The sequence below is a fragment of the Clarias gariepinus genome, chromosome 7, assembly GCF_024256425.1.
Source record: "Clarias gariepinus isolate MV-2021 ecotype Netherlands chromosome 7, CGAR_prim_01v2, whole genome shotgun sequence".
Lineage (NCBI taxonomy): Eukaryota > Metazoa > Chordata > Actinopteri > Siluriformes > Clariidae > Clarias > Clarias gariepinus.
The window spans coordinates 31,458,352-31,471,047 of NC_071106.1; the positions used below are offsets into that span (position 1 = coordinate 31,458,352).

Genomic DNA, 12,696 nt, shown 5'->3' on the forward strand with positions numbered 1-12,696 from the left:
CCCAGCTTTGTGCCCTACATATCCTGGGATAAGCACCAACCACTGATTAAAGCTAAAAAACAAACTTAGTCAGCTAATGTAAACTTTCTTTAAGTTATTGAGGTGGTGTCCGCTTCAGTTTAGCTCACTTGAATAGTGAATTTAAAAACAGATTAGAAAAGAGAACAGTTTTAGATTAGTTGTGTGAACTGTCAACAGGTAATTTTTAGCCTACTACAGAAGCTGTCATTTTACATGAATCAGTATGTTTTATATTTCTAATCACTGTTTTTTTTTTTTAATACACGGGCCTATAATTAGAGATTTCAGTTTAAAATTCAGTTTAACAGTCGTGTTTCAGGACATTTTGTAGGTTAATGTTTTTCCAGCTTGAAAAGATGAATAATGTAACTGAGACACTGTAAACTTCTTCCAGATGGGTATTTGATGGATAGTCGAGTAGTCTTTGACGAAACCGGAGGGGCGTGGCCCTCAGTCTGTACACACAGGGAATACGCTCAACTTGCTTCACTGAGTCGACTCGCAGAAACAACTCTGCTTAAATGAATCAAATGAACAATTTGATTCGTTTGATTAATGACCAATAGGAAAATACTTTAGACTAATGTAGTTTGGGGATTATTCACATTATTGACATGGGGTCATGCTGAAGCTTCACAGATTTCATAGATTAAATGGGGTGCAAACGGTTAAGGCTTTGGGTGACTGATAGGGAGGTTGGGGGTTCGAGTCCCAGCACAGCCAAGCTGCCACTGTTGAAGCCATTAACCCTGTCCGCTCAAGGGGTGCAGATTGATGGTTGATATCTACTACAATAGATCGTTTCTATCTATCTATTTTACCTGCAAAAGTATTCATACCCCTTAAACTTTTCCACTTTTTGTCATGTTACAACCATGTGATACAAAGTGGAAAATATTTGTGAAGTGGAAGGAAAATAGTAAATGGTTTTAAATTGTATTTAATATTATTATTATTATTATTATTATTATTATTTATGTAAAAATAATTTTACAAATAAAAAAATATCTTAAAAGTGTGGTGTGCATTTGCATTCAGCCCCCCTGAGTCAATACTTTGTTAAACTAAGTCTTTTGCAGTGAGAGTCAACAGCTGCAAGTCTTTTGGGGTAATTCTCTAACAGCTTTTCACATCTAGAGAGTAATTTTTTTATGTTTTATTGGAAGGAAAAAAAACTATTTAATCTTCATCTTAAAATGATTTACTCTGTATAATGGTGATACACGTAGATTGTTTACATTTAGATAAAGTGACTGTAGTGTATCTGGAGAAAAAAAAAACATAAGCAATGCTGAGTCTCCAATAACTACCTGGACTCCATATTAACATCAATGAACATAAACTGTTATGCTGAACTGCCTGCCACCTAACACACAGTGTGAATGCAGATCAATTCCCGCTCTCTGTTTCACCCAGATGAGGATGGGTTCCCTGTTGAGTCTGGTTCCTCTCAAGGTTTCTTCCTATTGCCATCTCAGGGAGTTTTTCCTTGCCACTGTCAAGTTGCTCATCAGGGACAATGTCATCATTTTGACTCACACACATTCACATTCCATACAAACTTAAACAATTCTAATTAAATTCTAATTGAATAGATGTAAAGTTGCCTTTACATCTTTTAAAAGCCAATTTAAAATTTTAAAAGCCAAGTCCTGTCAAAGTGTTAATTGAGTTGAACTGAAATACATTAAAGAAAAAATTTGCTAACATCTAACAGACTCGCTTTTCATCAAACGATTCGTTCATTTAAAAGAAAAAAAAAGAGTCGGTTCCTTTTCGAATCGTCCATCTCAGTGTGGAGAGTGCGGAGAATGGGCTGAGGGAACGACGAGGGAGGGAGGAGGAACCGAAAGAGGAAAAAAAAAAAAGTTCAACTAAAAAATGGCTTCCTTGTCTTTGGAGTCTCCAGAACAAACGGAGAATGGAAGCGCCGAGGAGTCCGGGCACTCAGAAGCCCGGGTTAAAGAGGAGACGGACTCGGAGGAAGTTTCCGAGCGACTGTTTGAGACCTTCCCGAAGTCCGCGCTCGGCTTTTCCAGTGAGCAGGTCGCCTGCGTGTGCGAGGCTCTCCTGCAGGCGGGCAACGTGGATCGCCTGTGGAGCTTCCTGGCCACCATCCCTCCTTCGTCCGACGTGCTACGTGGCAACGAGACCCTGCTGAAGGCCCAGGCCCTGGTCGCGTTCCACCGCGAGGACTTCACGGAGTTGTACGCCATTTTAGAGAGCCGCGACTTCCACCCGAGCAACCACGGGTTCCTGCAGGACCTCTACCTGAGAGCGCGCTACAAGGAGGCGGAGAGGTCGCGGGGTCGCAGCCTGGGCGCCGTGGACAAGTACCGGCTGCGCAAGAAGTTCCCCCTTCCGAAGACCATATGGGACGGAGAAGAGACGGTGTATTGTTTCAAGGAAAAGTCGCGCAACGCCCTCAAGGAGTGTTACAAAGTCAACCGGTACCCAACTCCGGACGAGAAGAAAAACCTGGCCAAACTTACTGGACTTTCTCTGACCCAAGTGAGCAACTGGTTCAAGAACCGGCGGCAGAGAGACCGAACGCCATCCGGTACCAACAGCAAAAGGTGACTATTCCTGCAGTAACACTTACTGTTATTATTGCACGTTTTATTGGTCTGTCTATTGTCTGCATTAGTCACATTAATTTTGGTGCACGAGCGAGAGTCTTAAAAGTATCCACAAATATAGAGAGGAAATGAACAGCATAGCAAGTAACATAATTAACCAGGTGTGAGTTCATTAGGACTTCTAAGAATGTTTTGTTGCAAAAAAAAAAAAAAGTTCCATTTCCCTTTGTATGTGCATACTTTTAGGACACACTGTAGCCATCCAAAACAACAACAACAACAACAGGAGCAGCAGACTATAAAAGTATTCGTTTTTGCATCAGATTAAACTCCAAATTTGAGAAACGCATGTCTGTATACCATACAGCCACTGTAAAGTTAGATGAATGTCCTTGGATGAGTGTTACACTAATGCAGTAGTGTGTAAAACTACTCTTCTATCCGTGGAGGAGGAAAGTAACGCGGCCTAGACTTGGGAATGGTGACATTTGCTTTTCATTTGCTTCAATCCCGAGCTGGAAAGTTGGGGAAAAAAAAAAAAACTTAGTTTGGCCAGTGGTGCCGGTTTTGATTATTGTAGCGAGACAAGTCGCCTGAAATCAAGTCCTGCTGAGTGCAAGCGTGTTGCTTTGTTGTGAAATGTGAGCTCTCGACACCCAGAAGTGTCTCAGGTTTCCCGACGTGCAGCACAGCGACGTCTCCCTGCCATACACACTGCACAGGAATTTCACAGAAACCGAAAAGAAACGTGTCAACTCGAACAACAACAACAACAACTCAACAACAATTCCGATTTTCAGGCAAGACACTACATCTCGACAGACATGCAAGAAGTAAACAGACACCCAAAGTTTCCTGATAAAATGTATGCACCAAGATAAAATGTATGCACCAAGATTTTCTATTAATACATTATAAATTTTTTTTTTTTTTTTTTTTTTTACTTTAAAATCAATGCTAGGCTTGGGATGAAGGAGTTTTTCTGAACAACAGCATTAAGAATCTGTGATGCGTTCACATTACAAGGCCCGTTCTTTGATTTAGATGTTTTTTCCTTCATCAGATTAAACGGATTAGCGTGTCATGACCGTTCACGTTTCTGATCACAAGTGACTTTTATCTGACTTTAATGTGGAAGGGTCTGTCCTCCGAAAAGGCACATATTGCTCACGTCATGTTCGTGTCACCACTGATTCGTTTCAAACAAAAGAAGGGATTTTAGCCAAAGAAAAAAAATATATTATGCTTGGAAAAAAAAAATTAAACTATAAATAAATAAACTAATATATATTATGCTTGGTAATTCGCCCCGGGAGGATAGCAGACAGTTAGGCGGCTGTTTTAATATTATCTACTAAATCTCACCTAGATTTCACTTTCCCTCCACTGTGTACTTTCTCTGCCGTCCTCCACGGTTGAACTCAGTTCCTCATGCTGACTGATGACGTCGGCGAGCGCCCCACACCCACTCAGAGAAAACTTACGTGAATATCTAATCTAGGACCGCATACAAAGGTGACTCTGGTCTATTGAGATTTGTGCGTCCAGACAGCCATAAAAATCTGTGTGACAGTAGGGTGAGAAATCAGATTTGAGTCATGTCAGGTTGGTAATGTGAACTTGGTCTTTCAGAAAGCCCAGGTTGGCTGGTTTGTTGACATCTGTCCATTTAGAATTCTTTTAATGCTAGAAAGCAGTATTTTAAAATTTATAGCTAGTTGTTTCTGGCACAGTTCAGCCTCAGACTGACCAACAATCCAGGCCTAGTTTTCACTTCTAGGCCTGTTTTAAAGACTTAACTTATTCCAAAGTGAAAGGAAGAAAACAAACAATAGTCACAATAACAGCAACCTATTTTGATGCATTCATTTTTATCATAAAACTATGGGTGTCTGTTTATTTCTTGCACGTTTCTGTACAAACTTAAATGCCTGCATTTCCTAAAAGAAGAGTGTCCCTGAAAAATCCCAAAGTGTAATTTAATCCATTCATTCGCAAAAGCTTTGATCCTAAAAATGTTAAACTGTATTTTTTAATCACGGTTAATCTAAACAATAATTAACTTTCCACAGCAGTTTTAATATACAGTACATGCTAGCTGGAAATCAAATCACAGATTTACACTATATATCCAAACATTTGTGGACACCTGATTATCACACCTATGTTTGGTGAACATCCGATTCCCTTTGCCTTTTTTTAATAACCATACGCCCATACTTCTGGGAAGGCTTTCCACCACATTTTAACAATCTGTTGGTATTTATTAAAGTAAACGCATATCAGTGTTAATATGCCAATTATTATGCTTATGGAAGGAGCCTTGATGTGGACTACAGAGGTTTCTAGATGGATGGATGGATGGAAAACGTTAAAAGTACAACATGCTGTTCATCAATAAATTGATGACACATATTACAAAACAATTCACACATTATTACATATAATTTGGTTGCATCCATAAAATAGTTGCAAATCTGTTTTGCGCCAAATTGATTAGCTAGGACATGACTCTTGGCACTGTGTGGTTTTTGTGTCATGCTGTTAAACTGTATCACAGTACAATAATTTGCGGTTATTTTAAAAAAATAAAAATAGCCTGGAAAACACTGGCTCCTCTACACAGAAAAAGCAAGAAAGATATTTATTGTGGCAGTGAAATAAGACAGCAGTGGAGGCTGGCCTAATGGCTTCAGCTTTAAAAAGTGAGGTAGGTTTTAATAATTCATTCAGTCATCTGCACTAAGAGGTTTATCCTGGTTAGGGCCACAGCGGATCCCGGAAACACAAGGTGTGAGTGGGAATTCACCCTATAAGGGAAGCCTGTCCATCCCAGGACACGCACACATTCAAACTTGTATTCTCACAAGGACAATTTAACATAGCCGATCCACTTAGCGTTTACATGTTTTTTGGGCGGTGGGAGAAAATCAAAGGACCTTGAGGAAATTTGCAAATAACCATACACACACACACACACACACACACACACACACACACACACCACACACAGTAAGGTTTGAACCATAAATCTAGAGGTGAAAGGGGAAAAAAAGGTCATTGCGTATGTTTAGATATTAGAATCATGTTCATATGGATATAACAGTTACGAAAATCCTTTTCAGACGCTTTTGGTAAGGTCAACTCAAAATCAGAAGGTGTGTTTACATGGAGCCTAATATTCCACTAATAATCAGAATAAGCTCAATGAGAACAAAAATGCATCATGTAAAAACTAGGGATGGAAATCACCAGAGAGCACCCTGTACGATATCATGATACCTATGTACTGATTCATTTTGTATTGCAATTCTTTAAATATCACTATTTTACTAAAAAAATTATCTATTTATGTATTTACTTATTTATTCAGTTTTTGTTACAATTCTAAACGAACGTAACAAATAATACACAGGATGTTGTGCTGTCTGCCAGCATGTGAATAGTTTAGAGCGCTCCACCTGCAGGAATACAGAGGAACAGCAACATTTCACCACTTCTAATACACTCAATCTCTCACTCATCGTCATTACCTATACCATTACCAGACTATATCCTGTATTTAGGGTTGCGGGGGGCCTGGAGCCTATCTCAGGAGACTTAGGGCATGAGGCGGGGTACACCCTGGACAGGGTGCCAATCCATCCCAGGGCACACAGACATACACACACTCACACACTGTCTTTGGACTGTGGGAGGAAACCAGAGTACCCAGAGGAAACTCAGCAAGCACGGGGAGAACATGCAAACTCCAGGCACACAGAGACGGGAATTGAGCCTGGCCGGGAATCGAACCCGGACCCTGGAGGTGCAAGGCGACAGTGCTAACCACTACACCACATGAGTTTGAGGGGCCTTGTGGCGATACATGAATTAAAAAGAGCAGCGGAAACACAAAAATTGTTTCCATGACACAGTGGGAGACCATCTTGTTCATTTTAAATTCAATTAATTGCTTAAACAGGGTGGCCATACCAGTCAAGAAAGTTAACTGCTTTGAGCATGTAATCGCACGTCTGAAACAGTTACGTTGGAACCCTTTATTTGTTGACTAGTACAATTGAGTTCAAGTGAAGTTTTTAATTACGGTATATCTTAATGATGTTTTACTGAAAAGTGTTTCTGAACAACATTATTTGACTTCATTGAGATCGGTCTCAATACCACATGGTTGCTTTCCAGATTCTATGGTTTTGTGTTTTCTTTAGGTGTCGAATCAGCAGAACAAGTATGCAAAGAAAACCCCCAAAATGCTAATTCCTTTTATTTTACTTTGCATAATAAAACTGACAGCTGATCTCTCTCTCCCCCTCTCCCCCCCTCTCTTTTTCTCTCTCACACTCTCTCTTTCTTTCTCTTTGGCAGCTTCTTGCATCTTCCACCGGCAACTGCTTTTTTATTTTAGGTTTATACTGTACTCCATGGAACCGCTGGGCGCACTGTGATCCACTGGATGTTCTGATACCTTTCTGTTGTGATTATGTTTTTCGACTGTCTTTGCTGCATTGAATTTGGTGCACATGGGCCTTGGGTGGCCATGATCAGTTGATGGTAGGGCTGTGCGATTAATTGAAATCGTATCGAAATCGCGAGGCGACCGAGCTTAACGACAAATAGGCTGCAGGAACATGGAATAGAATTTCTGCCTCGAAGCTTCTTTTAATAAATTTTAAAAGTTTGCGTCATGTTTTTGCGCAATTATTTATTTGGACATAGCGTGCTTCCGGGTGCAAGCCAACAGTAAACACTGACGAAGAAGAGGCGCTTACATCAAGCACAAAGCGTAAGGAGACACAAACAGTTAGCTGTGTATGTTGATGGAGCGTTCTTTTGCGAGTTGCAAAATGGAAGGGAGCGATTAAAAATATCAGTGAGCCAAGAAAAGAAGAAACCAGCAAGAGAAAACGACAGAAATCATCAGTAAAGGCTCATGTTTTGCCTGAGATGTAGATTTTAAAACTTTTGGTTCTGAAAGTAAAGTGTTGTATAATTATTTATTTTAATGTGTGTGTTATGCGCTAACATGTCCCCCAGCAAAATAGTTATAATTTGCTTATTTTATAATCAAATTCGTTTGGTGTAATTTGTAAATCATAAACCTATAAATTTAAGTTCTAATATGTTTGATAGAGATTATGTGGAGGGGCGGTTGGGTAATCTGTGGTAGGGAGGCATTTTAACGCATAAGTGTGCTTTAGTTTTTTTGATACTTAAAGTCATTTGAAATACCTTTTTTTAAGTTTTTTCATCCGAGAAAAGGCTTTAAAATAAGCATTTAAAAAATAAAAGTAGATTTTCCTAAAAAAAAAATCTTTCTTTTATATGTTTTACATTGCTGTTTAATTAAGCAAAATTAAATTTTATCCGATTACTTGATTAATCGATTACATTTTTGGTAGAATACTCGATTACTAAAATATTCTATAGCTACAGCCCTAACACACACACACACACACACACACACACAATCACACATACACACATTTACTTTTTGCCATAGGTCTGTTCTAGAGACATTTTGTTACATCTTTACCAGGTGATTATTTTTTTTTTTGCCTTATGTCTGTTTTAGAGACATGTTACAGGTCTTTGATAAAGATCTATTTGTTTTCCTTTGGAAAAATGTTTCATATTCACACTGTAAAACATGTCTGTGTGTGTCAAAATCATGATTAAAATCGAATTCGCAATATTGTTTAAGAAAATCGTGATAGGTTTCTTTTGTCCATATCGCACAGCCCTAGTTGATGGTGTTATTCGGTTCACCTTGTGGTAGTGTTATTGTTATCACTGATCAGTGTACACATAAACCGATGCCCCCTGAGGCATGACTCCATAAGACCTCTGGGGATGTGCTGCATCTGGCTCCAGGACGTTTGCAGTGGATCCTTTGGATGCTGTGGGTTGCGGGGTGGGACCTTTGTGGATCAAACTTGTTTGTCCAGCGCATCCCATGGTTGCTCAATCGGCTTGCGATCTGTGGAGGCCAGGACTTGGGCTGTTTGCCTGCTGGGCCCCGTGCGTGATTATCTGTGGTGCGCTGGGTGTTCGTGGCCAGCATTCACTTTTTTCAATTTGTGCTACAATTGCTTACTAGGTTATTGTCAAAAGTAAGACATTTGTTAAAGTTTGTCCTTTCATACAAGGCTGAAAAATCTTCTGACAGATCAGTATAACACAGCAATATTTCTGGTTTCTGTTTTCAATTTGATGTTTTATGTCTTTATTTTCTCTCCCCTTCTTTTATTTTTTTAGTGAATCTGATGGAAACCACAGCACAGAGGACGAGGCTAGCAAGGCTGACCTGGAGGACAGTATTGACAAACCCGCTGCTGCTCAAGAGGTCGGAGGCTCAACCGCTTCTATCATTTCGATCGCTGGTGCCCCCTGTAGTACAGGAGGTCAACTCATTCTTAACAACACTGGGGGATTCCTTACCAGTCCTCATTCACTGTTGCTTAATGGGAGCTCATTAATATCCGGGACTGGAACTGGTGTCATCATTAACGGACTGACTTTGAGCGATGGTCACGCAGTTACCCTCAGTCCTGTAACTACCAACACTCCTCTTTTACTTAATGGGGCACAGGTTATATCTAAGGGCAGTGGGAACAGTAGCAGCCCTGAGGAAAACTGCATTACTAAAATGGAAACGCAAGCCAACCTCACTAACGCAGTCCCTGTCTCGTTGACAGACGGCACAAAAGTGACCAACCATAATGTCTCTCCATTGGACTTCATTACTGTTCCAGAGGTTATGAAAACTCAAGATAGCACCCAAATGGTGCACCCAACCTCCATATCCACATCCACAGTCTCTTCCACAGTGGTTACTCACACTTCTCTTCCTACATTAGCATTAACTCAAAATGGCGTCCTTTCTTCTGCAGTTCCTCCATCTGGTACAGTTATTTCCAACCCAGTAATGACACAACAATCCACCCAGCAGCCTGAGCTTGTGGTGGTAGCTACAGCTGGTTCCCAAATACACCCTTCTTCCTCTCTTAAACAAACGGGACCTTGTTCCACTGTCTCTGGCTCTCAGGTTCTCTCATTGCCCCAGGTGGTACCATCCATACAGGGTATTCCAGTATCTCAATTAGTGCAACACCCAGCAGGGACTCCGGTGTCTTGCCCTCAGTTGGTTCCCGTGTCCCCTATTACCACTCAACTACCCCAGAGTTCTACCCCTCATTTTCCCACTCCTAATCTGCAAATTGGGTCCAGGCCTAGTCACATTCAACTTCAGAACGGATCCCCTGCATTTGGGGAGAACACTACTGTGTCTGTTTCCCGGGTGCCTAATGAACAAGGTCCACAAGGGCTGACAATTCAGTTAACAGACCAGTCCAATTTATCTACCACCTCACAGATACAGACTCCGCTGGGTACACAAGGCATTCCCATCTCTTCACCAACACAAGTAGTTCCTGTTTCACAGTCCAAGGACACGGGGCAGCCCCAGCTCATTCCTTTGCCTCAACTCATGCCTGTATCCCCCATTGCTGGGGCACCTACAGGCGCCATATCCTTCCCTCAGGTTGTCCCAGCAGCACCCTCCTTCTCCATTCCAACTCCGGGAGGTGCTTTCCAAATCTTAGCATCTGGCTCCGGAGGAGGAGTTGCATTGCCGCAGGGGGCTATACGTTTGAGTCCAATAGGAGCTCCTCAGTGTGCGCCTGCAACTGGTCCGATTCCAGGTGTCCAGCTTCTCAATTCAGGAGTGATTCAGCTTCCCTCTGCTTCTCCAGGTAAGATACAAGACTGTATAATTTAGCTATATTAGATTAATCAGACAATTCAAAGGTTTCAAACCAAACACTAATTTACTGTTTGTTAGTACATTAACTACAACACAATTGATTTCTGTTTCCCCTTGCCATGACCAAATAAGAGAACTTGACTGCATAATTCTGCTCTTGTTTGAAGGTAACTTCGTCTTGGCAGGTGGCAGTCCATTCCTGAGCGTTCAGAACGGCAAACTCATCCTCACCATCCCAGCTGGTTTTCAGTTTACCAGCATGCCTGTCAAATCGGTTCCAGAAAATCCTGGCCCAAGTGTCAGCAGCAGTGGACTAGAACAAACCTTAACAGGAACTTCACTACAAAACAAACCAGTCTCCTTATCCTCTGGGCTGACCTCTACTCCCTTTCACTCGTCTCCTTTAATTGGCTCAGCTGCACTTTACTGTAATCCTGAGCCCGGAGCCCTGGCTAACCCTACACCAGGGGCCTCTCCAAACACCTCAGACTCTCCAACGGCAACCCCGACCAGTGTGCTGCCATCCCAACAGACCCTCAGCCCTGAGAGCATGCTGTCATTCAGTCCACTCAGCAGTGGAATAGGCAGTGCTCATCATCTAATTCAACCTGCTTGGAGTCCCATGCCCCTGTCATCATCTTCTGGACTCACACTGTTTGATGTACGTGGAAAAGGGGACCTCCCTGAGGACCCAGCTTTATTGGGATTACCAGGTGGGGAGTCCCTGCTATTGGGTACGCCTCCTCCAGGTGACGATGTACATAGGGAATCTCATCTTGATGATGTGGAGATGGATGGAGACTCAAAGATTCTTACCCAACTGCAGTCCGTCCCTGTAGATGATGATTTGGGTTTGTAATTGTTTTTCTTTCGGGCTGCCTTTAGGAGCCCTCGGACAATCTTGACACTCGGTCCACAGCACTCCATATTTTGTATGAGTCGATGTATGGCATTAGAAATAGGAATCATGGTAGACTCTGATAAACGATGCCTGGTTTGTTCATTTTATAGAATCATGTATAAAAAGAAAACAGGATGCCTCACTTGCAAACTTTGTAGATTTTGTTGCATCTAACGCCATATCCCCTTTGGGATCCACAGTCAACAGTGTGTAGGTTTCACGTGAATGGATTAATGGCATTTACAGAGATACATGGAGAATTAGCTGTTGGGTATCTCCTCATTAGCAGGACTATTTTTCTGACAATATAAATCATGCATTATTGCTTGAATTTACTATAAAATCATTTTTTTTAAATAATGTAAGATACTTCACAGTTGTTGTTGGTAATGAATCAAACACTCAGATCACCTCAGTTCAGCTCGTTTAGAGAAGGCACTGCTGAGGGGTTTATTTGAAAGCAAAAAAACAAAGAGGGAGACTAGCTGCTAGAATTTGAACACAAACCAATATAACAAGCAGCTGAAATGGAAGAGTATGTAGTCATGTTTTCAGCTAAACTAACCTTGTTTGTTGGATTTTACAGCACGTTTTAATGGCCGTTTTAAAATACTGGGAATAAGTCGTTTCCTTAGTCACTCCTGGGGTCTGTCTCATAAAGCAGGATTTTGTTGGTTAGCTAGCCTGGATTTGTTTAGCTTTATTTCCTGACTGTGGTTAACCCGCCATAGCATGTGTCATTATAAAGCTGTTTTATTCTGAGGTAGGCAAGCCTTATTTCACTTTCTATATTGACCGTGAAACAGGTTTTGGCATTCCTTTAACACTGAAGGATTAAAGAGCGTACTGTAGGGTAAAAAAAACAAAACAAAAAAAACATAATTTCATTTAGCACAGTCAGAGATCGGTAAACTCTTGGATCTGCCCAGTTATTTTTCACATTAGAAACATACAATTCTAAAATCTGAAATGCTGTTTGCAGTACAATCTAGCAAATTTCATTCACAGTTCCTCTTGGTGCTCTATTGGATTAAATGTTATTAATGATTGCAAGCAATATTCAATCTATAATTTGTTTATTGTTAAATACGTTGGAGGTGTTAATATTGGCAAACATCCTTTTAATGAGATAATTTGTGCCATTGTTTGCTGTTTACCTAGATAAATATATCTGTATGCAAATTGGTACATTTAATTGTTACATATTGCAGTTTACAATCGGAATATGTGTAAAAAATAATGGTAGTGTGATTAATTATTTTTTTTTATTATATATTATTTATCCAATTGTATAGCCCTTAAAGTTCGTTTTACCATTCACCAAAATTAGGCCATGAAAGGAAATCTCTAAAAAGTGCATTGATGAATTACACTAGACTACAGTATATATTTTTAATCATAGGTATCATTACAGAATCATCATAGTATAACTC

General features: G+C 40.7%; 1 protein-coding gene across 1 annotated transcript; it reads left to right on the top strand.

Annotated features, from left to right (window-relative positions):
• The first annotated feature begins 1,739 nt into the window (after positions 1–1,739).
• On the top strand, positions 1,740–11,979 carry six5 (SIX homeobox 5). Its single transcript, XM_053500521.1, has 3 exons — positions 1,740–2,597; positions 8,856–10,351; positions 10,530–11,979. Exons 1-3 carry the CDS (start codon positions 1,903–1,905, stop codon positions 11,219–11,221), a joined length of 2,883 nt encoding a protein of 960 aa, XP_053356496.1. The 5' UTR covers positions 1,740–1,902; the 3' UTR covers positions 11,222–11,979.
• The last annotated feature ends 717 nt before the right edge of the window (positions 11,980–12,696 follow it).

Coding starts and splice junctions, on each gene's coding strand:
- six5 (XM_053500521.1), top strand. CDS start 1,903: ATGGCTTCCTTGTCTTTGGAGTCTCCAGAACAAACGGAGAATGGAAGC. Junction 2,598..8,855: donor TCCGGTACCAACAGCAAAAG/GTGACTATTCCT, acceptor TTATTTTTTTAG/TGAATCTGATGGAAACCACA. Junction 10,352..10,529: donor GCTTCCCTCTGCTTCTCCAG/GTAAGATACAAG, acceptor TCTTGTTTGAAG/GTAACTTCGTCTTGGCAGGT.